The sequence below is a fragment of the Pelodiscus sinensis genome, chromosome 5 (assembly GCF_049634645.1).
Source record: "Pelodiscus sinensis isolate JC-2024 chromosome 5, ASM4963464v1, whole genome shotgun sequence".
NCBI classification, from domain to species: domain Eukaryota; kingdom Metazoa; phylum Chordata; order Testudines; family Trionychidae; genus Pelodiscus; species Pelodiscus sinensis.
The window spans coordinates 20,192,676-20,212,756 of record NC_134715.1 but is presented as its reverse complement, the minus strand read 5'-3'; the positions used below and the strand labels follow the sequence as shown (position 1 = coordinate 20,212,756).

The window sequence follows — 20,081 nt, the reverse complement described above, 5'->3', positions numbered from 1 at the left end:
CATTTCCTGAGTCTTTGTCCAGTCTCTGAACCACAAGACGATTTGTTCTTCCTCAAAAGGGATAGGCTGGCACTGTTCTTAGCACCTTCAAAGGGTAAGTGTTGGAACTGCTCTGGGGAGCTTCTACTTTCTGTGAGGTACATCTGTGATTGCAATGGGGTATTACTGAACTCGCAATAGTGTCTCCTTTTCTCTTGATTTCCCATATTTGATTTGAGGCCATTTCTGAGAGAGAGGTTACAGCAGCGCAGCTTTACAATGCAACCACGCTGCTGTAAGAGCTCCCATGTAGCAGCTCTGTTCCAAGGGGAGAGAGCACTCCCTGAGCATAATTAAACTACCCATAGTGAGCAGCCATAGCTATATCAACAGGAAAAGTGCTCCTGCCAACATAGCACTGTCCACACTACTACTTATGCAAGCGTAACATTTGTCACATGGATGTATTCATGTTTTTCACATCTCAAACAACACAAGTTTTGCCCGCATAAGTGGTAGTGTAGATGTGACCTTAGAGTAGCTTTTTTTGGAAGGGGCTCTTTGTGCTGTTCAGTAAGCAAGGGCAGAAATAGGGGAAGTTGGAGATTTGCTGGCCAAGGCAGGATAATGTATTTTTTGACTAGCGGCATTCTGATCCTGCAACAGCTTTGCTGTGAATGAGCTCTCATAAATATATCACGAGTTTGTGAATCTTTCTGTTCACAAGGCTGTTTTGTAATACAGTAGATAACTTACATTTGAGGCAGCTTTTGTGTAAGATTGCAAGAGATTAAAAATATAATGCTGCACAAGAACTTTAGCTGAACCCATATAGGGTTGAGGAGTAAGGCAAAAGCCAGTAGCCCACTGGCTAAGGTTTCCCTCCTTGGTTAAGTAAATTGGAGCTGGAGAGTAACAAATCAGCAAGACTTAGAAAGGAAGAGTGGATGAAATTAGTCACTGTAGGGAGAAAATTGCACTCTGTAACCAAATACTGCTATACATCAGGCCTTTCATGAACTTTAGAAATAGGTCTATGAATTTAAATTGTTTCTGAAAGTCATATGAGCTACACTGTATTGTACTGTACCACTGTGAACCATGAAATCAATCCATTTCCATTTCCATTTCCAGCTTTAGAAAAGGATAGGGTGTTAGTATCAATGAACTAGTTGTGTTTTCTTAACATTTTTTGACTGCCAAGTTTGTTGTTGAGAGGTGTGGAGGGGGAGGGGTAATGCAGGGAGAGAAAAGGATATGCTTTTTCATCAATAAGCATGGGTGCTCCAATAGCTACATTGTCTATGTATCTCCTCTAATAAACAAACTCCTCTGCATAGAGGAGACTACAGGTTGAACCTCTCTAGTCCAGTATTCTTGGGACCTGACCGGTGCCGAACCAGAGACTTTGCTGAACCACGGGAGGTCAGTATTCTCTAGCAGCCTTAGCAACACTTCCACTGCTTACTAGCACTTAGAAGATATTTAGGGGTAAATTAGATCTAAATAACAGTACAGAACACTGACAGCCAGGTCTGATGGCTGTAAACAAATTTTATGGCCCCACAGGAAACGTGGCCACACCAAGTGGACATTAAGCTAATTAAAATCTTGATGGATCATAGATGTTGCCAGACCAGAGAGTGCCAGACTAGAGAGGGTTCAACCTGTAATAGCCATTTAAATCGTTGCAATTACTCTCAAAATATATGAGCATTTTGACACTTTCATTTTTCCTCATAGGGAAGAATAGGTTTGAATTTTTGCATGAAGATTTCAGTTGCATGCCTTCTTCTTTCCACTTGTGAGCACCAAAAGCCACAATAGTTCCAACAGTCCTGTGTTTTTCATCTTCCTAAGGCATAGGCACATTAAAGTCTTCTGTAAGTTGCAAAACAAATTGATGGTGTTTTTTTTTTAAAGTCTTCGTCCCATTTCTGATTCCAGACTGCAGTTCATGTTTTTCCATCTAATTGTCTAAGTACCTTGATGTCAAATTTAATAATGACTATTTATCTTATTTTTTTCCCTTTACCAAGGCTGGGAGACACAAACCATCTCTCTTGCCTTCCCCCACCTTCTAGAATTTAGCTAATGGATTTCTAATGCAATCTAAACTTCTGCTGAGATACATCAGTCACACATAAAAGAATTTATGGTTCTTGAAAAATTGGCCATGGATACAATCAGATAAGTAGTGAAAGCCAAATAATAGTGGTCATTAAGATCCAAGGACGAAAGTGGTGAATTGGGTCTTTTTAAAATAACACTTGTTCATAGGAAAGGTGCAGCTGTGTATCTCCCTTTTGACCTGCGGTATTAATAGCTGCTTGTGATGAATTCATATACAGGCAGTCCCCGGGTTATGTACAAGATAGGGACTGTAGGTTTGTACTTAAGTCGAATTTGTACTTAAGTAGGAACTGGCATCCAGATTCAGCCGCTGCTGAAACTGATCAGCGGCTGACTACAGGAAGCCCGAAGCAGACTACAGGCGTAACTCGGGGACTGCCTGTATTTGGGGTAGAAGCAAAGTGGAGAGATAATATGCAGATTTTTTTTTAAGGTTTGGGAAGGTGGTGGTAAAAATGCTGACTCTTGGAAATGCTAGACAACTGAACTCATTATCCTAAAATGTTGGCTTCTAAACCCCAGCTGTTTTCTCATTCTCTTTATTTTACATATGTTCTTATACTGTGCTCACACACCACCATAGTTTCTGAGCTCCTTCTAGAACAGAGGTGGGCAAAAGGGCCTCTGTGGGTTGGATATGACCTGCCAAGCAGGTTGATTGGGCCCGCAGAGGCCCTGCCGCACTCCCGCCACCAGGTAAATCAGGGTCTGGGGTCAAGGGGAAACGCATGACGTTTCCTCCACCCTGCCAGGAGCATACAGCATTTAGAAGCGCCAAACACACCTGGCAGGACGGGAGGAGATGTCGCACGCTCCCCCGCCCTCAAGCCCTGATTGGCCTGGGAGTGGGGGGAGCACACAAAGTTTCCTCTGCCCTGACCCCACTCTGCGAGGAGTGCATGGCATGACCCCTCCCTGTCCATCTGGGTGGCTCTCCCTGCACCAGGCATCAGGTGATCCTGCTTCTAGTAGTCCGTTAAGTAATATGATTATTATGATGTTGTTCATTCTCTCAGCTTCTCATCAGAGGGCCAAATATGTGCAGTGGAGTGTCTTGTTTTGATTGTTTTAATTTTTTTAAAACTATACATGTCATTATGTCTGTTAAATAAGGCAAGGTAAAAGAAATTCACCTAACACGTTGCGAGGAAAGTGGTAAGGTGTGGAGGAGCTTTAGCTCTTGTAGGAGTTTGTTCCCACTCCCCAACAGTTCTTTCTCCTGCGCTGCTGAGCTTTACCTTTATTGCAAAGAGTTCCATTGTGTCAAAGGAATGACGTCACCCAGCATCTTCATCACAGAGCTTCACATGGTCTTTTAGTTGTGTTGGGTCTTCATCATTAAGTGCCTTGAAAATAAGCAGCAAGACCGTGAGCTTCATTCAGAATTCGAAAGGGGAAGCCACTGTAGATAGGTGGGGACCATTGTGATTGCTTACAGTAGTCTGTGCTGCTGAGGAGATGCGCTGCAGCATTTTGTACTAGCTGGAGATTCCTAATTGCTAAAGTCTTTGTGCCCAAAAGCAAAAGTCATGAAGTAAGAAAACATGTAAAGTGCAACATAAATGTACAGGTCTCCTGACTGGGAGAACAAGGTGGGATTCCTTTTTAGCAAACAGAGTTCTCAAGCCCTGCCATTTCTATAGACCAAGATATCAAACTATATTCTGCCATATAGGATGATTTTTACATGTGGTTCCAACATCCACATGTGCACAGAGGAGGACTATTTAGTTTAAGCTGTAATATCTCTTCCAGTATGTTGGTGTATCATGGAAAGTTATATGTTGAAGAACAGTATCAACCCTTTAATTTCTTAGTTTGATTCACTGTAGTACATTTGGTTTATTGACATGACATCCAAATAAAGAACTAAAATCTGAATTTCTAACTTTAAAAGTATACATAGAGTTAATCATCTTCAAATTTTGCCAAAGTTGTGTGCTGTGGAATATTCCCAGGAAATCTCTTTCTTGTGTGTGCTGGGAGGGTATTTTATACGTTATAAAATGCATCCTATCTACTAACCGCAAAGGTTTTGTTAAGTCTTGTAAAAAAAGAGGGGGTTTTCATATTAATATACCAGGAACCTACTTTCATCTTCATGTAAATATGGCGGACTTTGTCCTAAGTGACAGAATGCCTGAAGGGAACTTTAGAATGAATAGTTTTAACAAAAAGTATCTTAGACTAAGCCTTGTCCATCTTTAATTAGTTATCAGGGTTAGAAGAGGGGTCAAGAGCCTGAAGCTACTTCAGGACTAATGTGTCAAAGAAAAGTGAAGCGTAACACTGAAAAGGAAATGATGCTCCTTGGAGGTTTAATAATTTTTTGACCCTGTGTCAACCATTATGACTACTAATGTCAGTTGGGGCAGAAATGTTTCAAATTAAACTTCGCAGGTGGTTCAGATTGAAACCTATTACGTTAACTTTGGGATACAGCCTCTTCAATACTACTGTCCACGTGGGAACAAATATATATTTAGCTACCCACAGAGAAAGAATCCTATGTTGTGACCCACAAACCCTAATACCTGTACTGTTCGTACGTTGTATTACACACATTCTTCCTTCTCAAATATTCATTATTTAAAGGGAGACAATAAAAATATTAATGAGATGCAGCTAAACTGCTCATAATCTCATGGCATGTCCACATCTAGCTTGAGTAGTGTCAGTTTTCTAATTAGATCAAGTGCCTGGAGCTCACACTTTTGGAAGGGGGTATGTGTGTCCTGTAAACTAAATACTTAAATGTTTCTCCCTGTGTTTTTGTTGCATGAGAGACCAAGAGAGATAAAATTTCAGACACAATTTGTGACCCACTTTCTTTTTTATTTTAACTTAAATATTTTATTAGTTTTAAGGCAATAAAAGAGAAGGTGACAGCACAAAAGACTATTATATACAGCACTGTAATAATTAGAAGGATGTTTCATCAGCATCTTTTCTAGTTTGCTCAAGCTTTGTTGTTTTTTTTTCAGATCCTGCACTTTGATAACCTGACTCAGTAACCAATCCAGCTCTGTACAGTAGCACTGCAAAGTCAGACTCTAGCTCGTTTTTCAAAAGAGCGCAAAAAAAAAAATTGATGAACACAACTTCTCAGAATTCACTCACTAGGCTACAATCCTGGGTCAAAAGTTTAAACAAACCCCAACTTTTATGCTTTGCAACTTGGTTAATCCAAATGAAGGGGAATATGACTGTTTTGACTATGTGACTAATCGTAGAATTCTGGTTTTTATTTGGGATGTAAATGTGTAACTGTGTACATGATTAATTGATGAGCCTGGGCTCATCAGTTAACTTGCATGGTTATACGCAGCCCCCCCACTCCTGAGGCACCAATGCTGGGAGCTGGCTATAAAGCCAGGTCCCCCTGTATACTGGCTCCCCTTGTATACTGCCATACCACCGGCCCCTTGGCTGCTGCCTCTATATCACAGCTACAAGTGGCTATACAGAATTCAGTGCAGTGCGGATCAGAAAATGGGCCTGCAACTCGTTATCATAGATTGAAAAAGTCAGTGTCATATTTGTGTTATGAAGGGTTATCTCAATCAACTTTTAATGAAAAAAAATGCCCCAACATATTTTTGATAATCAGCTTTTCAAACTTCTTGGGCCAGGTCCTCCCCTGTGTAAATTAGTCTAGATCCATTGTGGATCCAACTCAGTCTTTTTTATCTATCAATAGCATGAAGGCAATAACACAAAGAAACATGCAGATGTCTTCATTAGTTCCTATAGAGATACAAATGATCATAAATGTACTTCTCCAGAACAATTTTACTCCCTCCTATAATGCAGGCAAGATTTCCCTCATCTTTTATGTAACCTCATTAAGTACTAATGCTTATGTAGGCTGAATGCAGCGCTAACAAGTACATATGGCTAACCAGGCCATCTCTTGCTTGTTTGAGCAAGAGCCTCAGGACTTATGCAATTTGTCCTGATCCAGTGGAAGACCATGTTAACGCAGCCTTAATTTACATAATTGTATCTGTATGAATGCTAATGAGTCTGTCTTAAATTACCAACATAACACCTTCAGGAATGTTCCTCCTTAGAAAGATGTGAGGTACATTTTGAAGGGACAGATTTAGGTTCTGCTTTTTCTGCCAGTCTAGTCAATGGCAAAGCTCCCATAGGCTTTAGTATGGTCAGGAGCAGGCTGTTAGTTATGATGATTAATTAAATGTGATTAGGGAATGACACATGCTTCATGAACAGTATTAATTAACCTTACAAGTTGTCCTATGAAATCAGGATGTATCAAATAATGCAAAAGCCTTTGTCTTCCACTGTTTGGGCCTAACTCTCCTCTCTCTTATGCTGGTGTAAATCAGGGGTAATTCCACTGAAATTGGGTCGTACCTGAGATCAGTGGTCTTACAAGTGCTACATTTCTGTACATGAGAGGAAAATCAGGCCCTTTGATATTTTTTTTCTGGACATTAATTGGTGATAATAAGGCTGTAACATAGTACACTCCAGAGGGAAAGCAGAGAGAAAAAGAAAGGAAATCCAGCTCAAGCACATTTGTCTGTTGAGAAGTACCTACATTGGCAGCATGAGCTTGACTAGTTAACACTGAGTTTCTTTCACTCTGAATTCTTCTATTCTTTGTTTTAAAACCTATTGTGTCCCATGCAGTTTAACCGACAGAGGCAGCTTTTGTGTCTGGAATGAAACGGGACATCTGATTCTCCCGTCTTGCATCTTTGTAAGAGTAAGGAGGGCTTGAGGCTTCTAGCTCAGCCTGGCCAAAAAGCTGCAGAAGAGCCACCCGGGCAGCAGCGGATTTAGGGCAGGGTGAGTGGGGTGGCTGCTCCAGGCCCCACGCTTCAATAGGCCCCGCACACTCACCCTGCGCACGCTACTTCTGGTCGGCTGCTGCCAAGGTGCATGCGCGAAATTGTGCTGCCCCGTGGCGCTGCCCTGAGCCCCACAAAATTATCATCCGGCCCTAGCTGCAAGACCCTTCATCTGCCCTGGTGGAGGGGCCAGAGGTGGAGACACAGATCAGGGGCTGCTCTCGGACAGGGGTGCCATTTTGGGAGGGAAGGAGAGGCAGCAGCCTTGCACTCCAGGATGTGGCTTGCTTTTCATCCTGTTCCCCAAATGTAGCTCACTATCCAGGTGTGAGGGACATGCACAGAATGCAAATACTTTCCCCTTGCTCCCTGATAGTTTGGGGAATGGGATGAAAAGCAAGCTCTGTCCTAGAGTGCACTGCTGCTGCCCCCACCCCAGCCTCCCAAAATGACACCCTGGGTAGGTGGAGTGGCCCAGGCTCCCCTCAGCTGCTTAGGCTCCCTGGGCCAGAGAGGCTGAGCACCAGGGGGAAGAGCTGTAGTATGGGGCTAGGCCCACTGTGAAAAGTAAGTGAGTATTGGCCCGCTCTGTTGTGGTGCCCCCTCCTCACATAGTCTTTTACATCTGTGAAGAGGGAATGCAATGTAGGATATAATGCAATAGGAAATGAACTCTCAGTCATTTGTTCAAACAGTTCTACTGCCCATTGAGAGAACCAGCAATAGACTTGTACAACAACTAAAGCTCTGAATTGTTCAACAAAGAGATCTCAGTGTAACTGCTGTGAGGAAAAACTTCTCTTGCCTTTCTCTTCTTCTCCAAATTCTGTGTTAGGCTACAGATGGCAAAGTAGTGGTAATAATACTAGCCCAAGAGTTAATGAACTTGTCACTTGCTCTTCCCTGGAAACTGCTTCTCTTTGCTCACCATTGATCCAGAGCCCAAAGTCCTCCTCTCATCCAGAGCAGCTTGGAAATTTTTGGATAAGCCCTTCTCTTCCAAAATGCAGCCCTTGAAGCTGCAGAATGCCGCCTCCTGCTGACAATTTGACAGTCCTGGGCCACTAAGAAGAACAAACACACTTGTTCACTTCACTGTTAGATTTCCTCCTTGAAGGACTTTAAAAAGTTCTCCCCTCCGATCAGTAACCTTCAGAGGAAAGGGGGTTATAGTATGGCAGAGATATTACTTCCCTTTTCTTATGGTAGGAGTTTAGTTGAGGTTTGGGGGGATTTTTTGTTTTTGGTGGGTTTTTTGTTTTGTTTTATTTGTTTTTTGCTGAAAAGCCCCCAAGACCATCCAGTGACTTTTAAGTGCATTTGTCCTGTATTTTTCAAGTGTCCATTTACGCGCCTGTGGAAGTCTCCTTTAAATTAATGTGATTCTTTTATTCAAAAACATGGGAGAATTCAGTTTTTTCCTGAGAGTTCATATTTTTTGTGTCTGACCAGAATTCACCCTGGTCAGACTCCCCAAATCATCAGACTGGCCCCCAAATCATGACATTTAAAAAAAAAAAAAGATTGTGTTACGTTTTTTAGGGCATTCTCTTGATTTTTTTTAATGCTCCTGCCCATCCCCAGGGTGTGCACATGTGACAGTTAGTGCTGTCTGCTCTCCCACATGCCCTCGATAATGTGATTGTAGATTGGGTTCTGCCTCAGGACCTCTCATCCCCACATCTGCCCATCTCCTACCCAGCAATTAATTATGTCTCTCAGTCCCCAATCAGTTCTCTCCCCACCCAGTCCCTCTCAGCTCAGCCCCCTCCCCAGTTCAGCCCCCTACCTCATCAACCCCCACCACTCTCAGTTCATCTTTCCAGCACTCACCACATCTGCTCAGAACCTACCATTGACACAGCCTCCCCACGCCATCATCCCCCAACCTCCTTATTTCAGCCCTCCTACAGCCCCATCTCGCCTTGTTAGGTTTCTTCACCCTGCCCACAACCACTGACCCCAGCCTCCCAAACAGGTCAAATATTATTCTGTTATAAGGGTAACTGCTTCTTGAGATTTTTGGGCAGCTTCCATTTCCAAGTATGTCGTGCCACAGTATGAACATGTGCTGGGTCTGCCTGTGCTGGCTCCTCCACTGGTCATAAGGTTTCTCAATGGGGATACGAAGTACATACACCTTTCTTCTCAACATACTGCTCATTACATCTACATTTGCCCTAGATTTGTTCCTAGGGGTAAGATAGAAGAATAGGGGCATATGAAAATGCAACATTATGCACTGGCAATTCCATTTACTGTAGTCCTCTATTTCTATCCCATCCTCATTCCTTCTGCCTTGGATTCTCCTTTTCTTGTTTCCCTATTCCTTTCTCATGTTATAAGGCCCCATTCTCATCTGCACTAAGGGCTTATCTTCACTACAGCTCCTCCCATTGGCTTAGTTAATCCACCTCCCTGAGAAGCAGTAGCTCGCCCATAAACATAGCAGTGTCTACAATAGGGATTGGTCAATATAGGTCTTTAGTAAAGATCTGGCCTAAGACCTATCTTCAGTGCCCTGGCAATATAAATGGGGTGTGAAGTGAATCAAATATATTGAATACAGGGCTCAATTGACACATTCTTTGCCTCCTTGCTTCCCATTGGGTGGTGCCATAATGCTGTGTGTCCTTGACAGGGAAACAGGACTACAACCACAGGAATTACCAACGAGTCTTTTCCTTTATGAAAAATGTTTCTCCCATAAAACAAACGATTGCCACAACCCTGATAAAGTTATCTCACAGTGCTAGCACCTGCTGTTAATTTCACAGTAAATAAGACTTGTTGCTGCAGAAAGCTTTTTAATCATAACATTAAAAACTTAGCAGAAATCCCATCCCTACAGTTAACTCCAGCTGCCTTTATTGTAATGCATCATGAATGATCTCACTGAGTGATGGGTATCCAAATGCAAATGGAATTAGCTTTGCAGCCATTCCTTTCAAATTGCTCTTGAATCACTCTGAAGTAAATTCCATTTGAGAAGAATTTGCTTCAAGACTCAGACAAAGAGATAATGGCCCTATATATTATGATATAAGCAATAATACTTTAAGTCTGCAATTCAGAAATATAGTGAGTTATGTGCTGCGTTGATGAGAATTAAAGCTTGATATATAGTAATAAAACTGGTGATCAAGGGATAAATAGATTAGTGTTCAGAGCACAATATTTTCCTACCCTAAATTAGAGCTGGGATGCTAGACCGTAAAAAGTGGAACATACTAAAAACTCTTCCTTTGTCACAGGTTAATCAAAAAGTGCTATATTAAGTACAATTTCAGCAACAATGCTCCAAAAGAGGGCAGAAGCCTCTTAAAAACAAGAAGGCCATGAGCATGACAAGGATATTTTTGCCTAAAATAAAGATTAAAATGTAATCCTTCCACAGGTCTACTCTGTGTGAGATCCATGATGTAAAATGCTTCAGCTCTATTGATTTCCATAGCATTTTAGCCATTTGAAATAAATTTGGATGTGGCCCACTGTTTTTATTTTCAAATCACTGTTGTAGGATGTTAAAGGAGGGAGGTAAAATAGCATCTCTAAATTGAGAGAAGCCATTGAAGTATAAATCAGCATTAAATTTATAGATGTAGGTAGCTTTGGTAAATTTACTTTCTCGGAGTGAATTAACTGCATGAATGAAACCAGGTTAGCATTTTCATTAATCAGGTATTTTGTCTTCGCAGTGTGGAGCAGTCAATAACAACAGCTGGGTTGTACATTTTATTACATGAAAATAAAGATGAATGTGACATTTTACAGAAGTAAACTCACCGTTTGCAATAATTGGGCACAAATGGAGTCCTGTTATGTAGGAGAGCACTCATGTCTGAGTTCGTGTTCGGTCCAAGGGGCACGTTAAACAGGGTATTGACAGAGTAATTAAAAATCAAGCACATGATTTCCTTTTTAAAGGTGTAATTCTTTTACAGACCACTCTTTGAAAAGGTATTTTCTGGCATTGGCATGGAACATTGAGATAAATCAGATAAGGCCAGGTATGCCTTTGGCTGTGTCTACACTGCCATTTTCAGCACTAAATTTTTAGTCATTAGGGGTGTGAAAATACACCTTTGACTGATAAAAGTTTATACCAGTGTTTTTCAGCATTAAAACAGTGCTTTACTGTCAGGTTTCTGTCAGTGAGAGAGTTCTCCCCCTGTTGATAAGGACTACTGTGCCATGTCACAGTGCTTGCAGAGCTTTGATGGGGGCAGCGTAGACATACCCTTTGTTGCACTTCCAGAGGCTGAATTTTTAAGGGTAAGTCTACACAGCAACATTATTCCAAAATACTAGTGTTATTTCAAAATAACTTAGTCCACATCTATACAGCAGGCAGTTTTTTTGAAATAATGTCGAAATACTGTCAAGCTGGAGGTTGTCTTACTACGACCCCCATAGCCCTCATTGTCTGAGGAGTAAGGGAAGTCAGAGGAAGAGTGCTGTATTTCGAAATAAGAGCTGTGTAGACAATAAGCTATTTTGAAATAAGCTACGCAATTGACATAGCTCAATTTGTGTAGCATATTTCGAGTTAAACCCTGCTGTGTAGACACATCCTAACATATCCAAGAGGTTGTACGTTGGAAGACACAGACCAAATATTGGGTGAGGTTCAGCCCCTTTTACATGTACAGATACAGACTCGCAGACATACACACAAGGTGTTTTAAGTCCCATCTAAATTGTAGGAACAATTATAACTAGGAGACCTGGTTATAACACTGTACTCTCATAACGTGGCTGAATCAGGTCTTATAAATTTAGGACTGAACTGTATTCTAAAGAGTTGGTTAGATAAACTTTTAACTGAACAGATTTCCACAGAAATATAAATACTTCATAGAAATGTTTCAATCTCATTTTGGAAGGGGATAAAAAAGGAACAAGTTATGACAGGGTCAAAATGCTACATGTCCCTTATCCAGAGGACTTTTGTTTTGAATTATTTTATTCAGGTTTTGTACAGGTTTATAAGGGGTCTAAATCTGGATTCTTCTAAGAGGCCTCTATCCACCCCTAACGCAAGGATGTGTCTGAACAACACAATCCAAACATTGGATCTTGGGCTGTGGTATGATTTTGCATCAAGGCTAAAAGCTGCTTGTTTCCATCTATACTGCAAGACCAAACACCGTTTTACCTGTGTCAGGGACTGCTATGTTGTAGTGTGGTTCCCTAACATAGCAGATTCAATACCATAGATGAAACATGTAAAGACCAAGTTTCTCTGTCTGTGGGGCTACGTCTACACTACAGTGCTATTTCGGGATACTTCTGGTATCTCAAAATTGCTATTCCATGTCTTTTAAGCACGCCCGTTATTTTGAAATATAACAGGCTCACTATTCCGATGTCCCTGTAAACCTCATTCCACAAGGAATAAGGGACATTTTGGAATAGCAATTTATTTCAAAATAAGTGCTGTGTAGACAGCGCCAAATTTCGAAATAATCTATTTCAAAATTAACTCGAAATAAGCGACGCAATTTGCATCGCTCAAATTGCGTAGCTTATTTCAAGCTCCAGGTGCAGTTTAGGCACAGCCTGGGAGAATGGAACAATGGTTTTCTTTTGCTTTTCTGCAGCAAGAGATCTAATCACTTCTTGGAACTTAGATGTGCAAACTGAGTTGCAGCTCTGATTCCCACAGCCTGATAAGGCTGTCTTATTACTTCTTAGCTATGTGTAGCAGAGGCCCATGTTAAAGACCCTTAATGCTGATGAAGATGAGGTTAGCTTTGTCATATGATTGCTTTCCTTTGTTGAGTACAGCAAAATCCAAACATGTTTGCATTTTTTCTTTTACTTTTTTGTTCCATATAATGTTAATTCATTCAATCATAATAATCATGGAGGCTGATAAAAGAATGAAAATGCCTCTCTGTGGAAAAAGTAAAAGAATTGAATCTTATCTATTTTGATTCTCTTATATGTACAAATAAAGAGAGAAATAGTATCATTGTGTGGCAGAGCTTCTGTGTGTGTGCTCTAACTATGTGTGAATTGTAAACACCTATCTCACCAACATCTCTTTGAATGTGATTCAGATGTCAGTACAGAAAGAAAAGTGAAATTTGGGCTTGATTGTAACTTTTGTTAAAATACAATAGCAATGAAGAATTATACAGTATATTAAAATTAAATAAGAAAACTGGCTCACAATAAATATTCTCTGAGCTAGTCTTTGGGCATCTGGAGAGATATATAGAATCTGGTATTCCCTCCCAATATTCCAGCAAGCCAGAAGAGGAGCTGAGTTTGTAGTGAGCAGTATTAGAAAATCCACTTGAAAATAAAAACAGTGTTTAAATGCTAGAAACGGGTGCTCTCAGAAGAGCAGCCCAAAGCCTGCACCCATTCCTGAGAGAGAGCTATCAGACTTGTAGGAAATAAGGAAGGAAATTTCTTCCCCTTGGCCCAAGTTTCCTTTCTTCTTCCTTTTTAGAGCTTCTAGTTACATCTTTGATAAGAACTAGTTAATCGTTGAGGCAGCATAAGCATTGTCTCTGATAATGTATTGAGATCTATTGGTGAAAATAAATGCATTTGTTTTTCCAGTCACCAGAAATTAGCGAAGCAATACTTGTTTAATTATAAAACATGTGTGCTTTGTTAGTTTCCATCTGTCTGCTCACCAATTTGCAAATAAATGACCAGAAGAAAAAAGATGCATCCTGTGGCAATTCAAGTGAAATGATTCATCTCTAATGTCTATGTATGTTTATCTGTATGTTTGTATTATGAGTAAGATGCATAGTAGGGATGCACAAATTCCTCTTGCCTTAGCTCAAACACTGTTGTCATGAATGCCAAACTTTGATTCAAACTCATGCATTTTATGTCATATTCCACTTTGGAAACACTGTGGAGGAAAAGGAAGCAGAGAGGAAAATCTAATGGTGGGGGAGCAGGTGCAGAAATAGCGTGAAAAGTGGAACATACAGTGGCTAGAGTGAAAATCACAGAGGAAAATAATGAAAGAGAAAACATTTAATGAAAAATTAAATCAGTTTTTCATATTGTGTGCAGGACACCTGCTTACAAAAGACTAGTTTTTGATAAAGGAGTCCTTCTGTCCTTGTTATTTTATAGAAGAGGCTTTTCCTATGATAGAAAAATACTGGGATTTATTCACCACTCCATCACTCCTGTTTTGTGATTTGACTAAATTTACTCCAGTGGAGTCATGCAGTAGTGAATTGGGCCCATTATTGTTTTTAAACTGAAATACCCTAAAGGAGAAAATGAGAAAAGGTTTGCAAACTCATATTACAGGTTTTAGATTCATAAATAGTTCAAAAGGTTCATAAAACCTCAAACTCTGTAAGATTTGCTAATGCCTAATGAAGATGTACTGTGTAACTCTATACAGCTATGTAGATAGGTACTATATTCTCTTCTCCAGCCTCTTTCATCTGTTATTGTTCTTCCTTATCTGTCTTTCTACAAAAGTGGTTGCAGTAGAAGGAAAGGCTTTCATAGCCTTTGTAATTCCGGACACAAAAAATATAGGTAAAGCTAGAGGAAAGAAAGGTAGCTGTCTGACATTTAATCTTCATGGAAACTGACAAGAAGAGGATAGCTAACCTTCTGCAGTATTTTTAGTTTGATATTCTGTGATGCTTTATTGATCATCACCAGCGTCCATCACTGTGTATAACGATAACTGCTTCAGAGACAGAAAAGAGGAGATTGAATGAGGCCTTCAGGACTGTCAGCTTCTTGCTGATGGATCTGTCAATAGTTACTGTTCCCTCATCCCTTTGCCACTGTGAGCATCTTGAATGTTCTTGCCGGTTGAAAAGAGTTTTGCAAGTCAATGGGAAGAGGAGTATTCTTCAGTGAATTCTCTCTCTCTGATCTTGCGGGTTTTATCTGTAAAAGGGTGTGTAGAGATGATGCTTTGCTTGTAAAAAGGTGTTTAATGGAGGAAGAGGAATGAAGCTGTGTAAATTAGCTGATTTTCAATGTTTCCACTAGTTTATCAGACTGGGTTTTTTTCCAATGAATTCTTCAGTGAATTTACTACTGGGGAAAAGTGCTGGTTTGACAGCACAGAAGAAGACCAAAGCCCTTTATTAATCCACAGAACACATCTGTATGATTTGGTAACTGTTCTGGGCTCTGTGTGAAGTGAGTGAAGTATGACTAGTCCCTCTTCCTTAGAGGGCATTGAGCAGGTGAACATGCTACAAAAAGAATACCAGAATTTGGCACCCTTGTTAGCATTTTCAACAGAGTAGCCAAAGAATGAATGAAGACGCATAGACTAGAAACTGATGCAGCCTTTTAACTCCTACTATTAGTTTCATACTGAAGCTCTAGAGGTAACATCCTAAACCATTACTGGCCATGTGTGCGCACATATATTCAATTGGCATCCACACAAAGTGATATTTGTGCATGCTTATTAGGTGTGCAGAACTGTATGTGTATGATTGTGCATGTTTGTATCTAACAATTATGCTCTTGTACTCTCTAGTGTCAGTTTAGGTTAACCTAATTTTGTACTGGGGTTTAATAAGTGGCAGAACCATGTGCTAAAACTATGTTCTGTCATTACCATTGCCACTGAAGAAAAATAAAAAGGAACCATTCGTAAACACACAGTTAGCAAAAGAACCAGAGGAAACAGAAGGAGCAGGGTGTAAAAACAACTTTTAGGTTGAAAACAACTCTGCATTTAAACTCCACTTCAAGAACATTTCCTGGGGTTTGGTTTGGTTTTTTTCATTTGAAAAGGCATTCTTCTCCCTTGGGATTTTTAGAAATGCTTATACAGGTTGAACCTGCAAAATCCGGGACTCTCTGGTCTGACAGGGCCACAGATGTTGCTGGACCAAAGAGCCCCAGAGAAGGTGGGAGCAACGCAGGAGATGGGGAGCCCTGGCTGGATCAAGAGGCATCTGTGGAGCATCCTCCCTGGCTGGGAACCCCCAGCATCAGTGGGGACAGGAGGCATTAGGGGAGCCCCCACACTGGACGGGGAATACCCAGTGTTAGCAAGGCCAGGCAGCATCTGGGGAGGTGCAAATCCTGGCAAACCCCTGGTGGCAGCGGGGCTTGGGTGACTGGGCAGCCTCTGTCGGGGAACAGCCCCCAAGTGAAGTAGGGCTGGCGGAGGTGAGCAGGCTGGCAGAGGTGGGTGCCTGCCCTATCAGCAGGGTGGGACAGCTGGGCTCCCCATCTGAGGAACCCCCAGCAGCAACAGGGCCAGCTGGGTGGCCCTAGCTGGAAACCTGTCAACCTGTACTGCACTAGCAGGGCTGGCAGCTGCCAAACAGTCCTGCCCTGGAACCCTGGGAGACCCCGGGGCAGCAGGTGGGCAGCAGAGTGGGGAGCCATGCTGGGACAGTGTTAGGAGGGCCAGCGGCAGGGCAGGGAGCCCAAAGAGGAGGAGCCCAGGGCAGCCAGCAGGGGAGCACCAATCTCCCCTGGCCTGGCAAACTCCCTGGTCCGGGACAGCTCAGGTCCCAAGGGTGCCAGACCAGGGAGGTCCAACCTGTAATCTCTTAACTGCCAACATTTCAGCTGCTGCAATTTTCAAAGGTTTCTGTTTTCTTTGTTACAGATGACGATTTTTTTCACGAACTCCCAGAAACATTTCCATCTGATCCTCCAGAGCCTCTGCCTCATTTCCTCATTGAGCCTGAAGAAGCTTACATCGTGAAGAACAAACCTGTCAACCTGTACTGCAAAGCCAGCCCTGCGACCCAGATCTATTTCAAGTGCAACAGTGAATGGGTTCATCAGAAGGATCATGTGGTGGACGAGCGAGTAGATGAAACTTCTGGTGAGGCATTTGTGTGTTTGTGTTCTCTCACCAGGTCATTGGGGGTGACATTAGGACATTAGTGTGTCCAGTTTTCATTTACACTGGCAGAAAGATATAAAATGGACTTGCCTAAAATAAAAAAGAGGCTCAATTGTCTGCTAATTTTAAAAGAGTCACAATGATTTCTCCATTTACAGAATTGGCTTCCTTTCTCAGTTCTCTAATTATTGTTAGTTCTAAACTAATTACAGTGTATTCAGACAGGGCGGGGGGAGGGGCAGAGAGGAGGGACACAATGCTAACTTTTGAACCACTCTTATGTTGAAGGGTTAAAAGGGGAGAATGTGAAAAAGAAGAAATTATTGTTAGCTTCAGGCAGAAAATAATGGGACGATACAATAGTCCTCCATCCAGGAACTATATACTGACTCCAGAGCATGCAACTGGCTGCTGTTCCATTATATTCTGCTGCTTGCAACATTGACTTGGTACTAGAGAGACCTACAGCAAATTAGGAAGAAATGAAGGAAAGAGGCTAAATGTTCAGTCCTAATCCAATCAATGCCAAAACTCCCATCGACTTCCATGGAAGATTAATAGGGTCCTCAAAATATAAAGGAAATAAAGAGGCTTAAAAATGTGATCTATAAACAAGCCGTGTCAAAGATGTGATTGTCCAAGTTTGGAAAGACTGGTAATCTGATAAGGTTTGAGTTCCATGTAAGGGAGAAAAATGGGGCTTATTTCTATCTTGATGGCTATGAAAAATAACTGAATATCAAGCAAGAAAGTAGTTTTCATTTGGGAATTGCTCCACCACTTGGTCTAATTATTCAGAAAAATAACTCCACCAGATGTCTTGAAAGTCTCATGTGAACTGGGTTTTATTTGTTTCAGCTCATTTATTTGCACAGAGTTCAAAAGCATAAGCTTTTAACAGCACCGTGGTTCTCTCAGCTTGAGAAAGGGAAAGATGATTGGAGGAAGGGATACAGAAAGGAAAATCAGCAGGAAAAAAACCTTTGGATCTGTTTGTCTGTTAGTTATAATAGGATCTTTCAATAGGTTGCAAAGTTTATAGAGGAAGAAGACTGGAAAAGGGGAATATTTCTGTTGCTTACTACCTCCCCTAGTTCCATCATTCCTGTAAGACTGGGAATCTGCTATCATGAACTTTCCCTGGCTTTCAGTGGATTCAGTTTTCATTACATTTCTTCCTTAAGCCTTATTAATATTAAACACTGAGAAATTGAATAATGCCTATAGTTACTGACAGTGGTGGCCTGTCAATAAAGGTAAACTAGGCGGTCACCAAGATAAATGGCCATTGAGGGCTTTGGAGGCGGGGGCGCTGATCGCGTGCCAATCGCGTGTTTCGCCTAGGGCACTAGTTGCTGGCAGCTCGTCTAGGGCCGCTCCTGATTACTGATACTGTAAAATGCACTCAACATTCACTTTTTAGACTTAGAGACCTGATTCTCTTCTTAGTTATACTAGGGTAAATGTAACTCCTTTTAAATCAATAGTGCTATGTCCCAAGTGTTCTAAATGTTTGTTTTTAAATTCCTGTTCTTAACTGCTTCTGATAGCAGGAGAAGGAAGAACACTTCACATAAATGTGCCAAATCTAGGTTAGCTTTCTTACTGTAGCAATGGTCTTACAGAAAATAATGGTACATCATTTGCGTCAAATGACAAAATAAATCACTTCCTATTCTTCATTGCAAGACATGGGGTGGATGAGCACAATACAAGGAGCAATATTCATTTGTACTAAGTCAACAAACCAAGCCAGCTAATAGTGTCCAGATATATTTTCCTTTGGTCTTTAATGCTTGTGAGTTCAGATTTACCACTGACATGGCACCTGGAGGTAGAAATTACATATACAGTTAACCTCCATTAGTCCGGCATCCAATGCTCTGGGACTCCTGATGGTCTGGCACCATCAGGAACCCGGAAGTGCTGGACAGGCTTCCCCCATTCAGCTGCTGCTGAAACTGACCAGCAGCTGAATCGGGGACGCCAGGAGCAGAGCAGCTGGGGTGCTGCCGGGTTGGTCCCGTAGCGCTGCCCCTCAGGGCTGCAGGACCAACCCAGCAGCACCCCAGCTGCTCTTGGGGACGCCTGGGGCAGAGCAGCTGGGGTGCTGCGGGGTTGGTCCCGTAGCGCCGCCCCTCGGCGCTGCGAGACCAACACAGCAGGACCCCAGCTGCTCTGCCCCAGGGGTCCCCAAGTCAGCCGCTGCTGAAACAGATCAGCAGCTGATTCCAGGAAGCCCCGGGCAGATCAGCTCTGCCCCGGGCTTCCTGGAATCAGCCGCTGATCTGTTTCAGCAGCGGCTGAATCGGGGACCCCCGAGGCAGAGCAGCTGGGGTCCTGCCGGGTTGGTCTCGCAGCGCCTGGGGCAGAGCCAGACGTCCCTGATTCAGCCGCTGCTGGTCAGTTTCAGTAGCAGCTGAATCGGGGATGCCTGCAATAGAGCAGCTGGGGTGCTGCCGGGTTGGTCCCGCAGCGCCAAGGGGCGGCGCTATGGCACCAACCCAGCAGCACCCCAGCTGCTCTTGGGGACGCCTGGGACAGAGCAGCTGGGGTACTGCCGGGTTGGTCCCGTAGTGCTGCCCCTCGGGGCTGCGGGACCAACTCGGCAGCACCCCAGCTGCTCTTAGGAATGCCTGGGGCAGAGCAGCTGGGGTGCTGCGGGGTTGGTCCCATAGCGCCGCCCCTCCCACTCCACTCCAGACCCCTCATAGCCCCCCCTTCTGATAGTCCGGCATATCTGATAATCTGGCACCCCCTGGGTCCTAAAGGTGCCAGATTATCGGAAGTTTACTGTTCTAGGGCCACCTCTGTCTCCTGAACAGAAATAGGGAAATCTTTTAACCATCTTTCTTATGGCCCCTTTCTTGACAGCATCTATCCAATTGGGTTTGAACTGAGTAATACAACAGGGCATTTGAACAGACTGAGATGCCACTAATACCTGCAAAGTTCTGAGCATACTTTGATCACAACTTGTGTAGTATCCCAGCTGCTTAGCTGGAAAATCCAAGGTCAGCATGTGTCTAATATTAACATCATGTCTCACCAATCCAGTTGATGAGATCCTACCAAATAAAGTGCCAGAGCCTTCACCAGAGAAAACAAAAACCCTAAGACAACATAGAAAAACAGGATCTCAGAATATCTGCAATTACAGCATCTCTGGAGCTTTGGAATGGAAAGAAGTTTACATTGATCAGGGAAAATAGCTTCTATAAAAGTGTTGGACCAAATATGAGCAGTTACTAAATTCCAGAAAGTGAAAATCTGATATTAATATGCTAGCTCTTTCCCAGATGATTTGTAAAAAGCTA

At 42.3% G+C, this 20,081-nt stretch overlaps 1 protein-coding gene across 2 annotated transcripts in view; it reads left to right on the top strand.

Annotated features, from left to right (window-relative positions):
• Nucleotides 1-20,081, top strand: part of UNC5C (unc-5 netrin receptor C) — a 424,416-nt gene that overhangs the window by 238,176 nt on the left and 166,159 nt on the right. For both annotated transcript variants that reach the window (XM_006111944.4, XM_006111943.4), the window contains exon 2: nucleotides 16,522-16,743. In XM_006111944.4, the coding sequence (XP_006112006.1) occupies nucleotides 16,522-16,743 (222 nt within the window). The remainder of the gene's footprint in view (nucleotides 1-16,521; nucleotides 16,744-20,081) is intronic.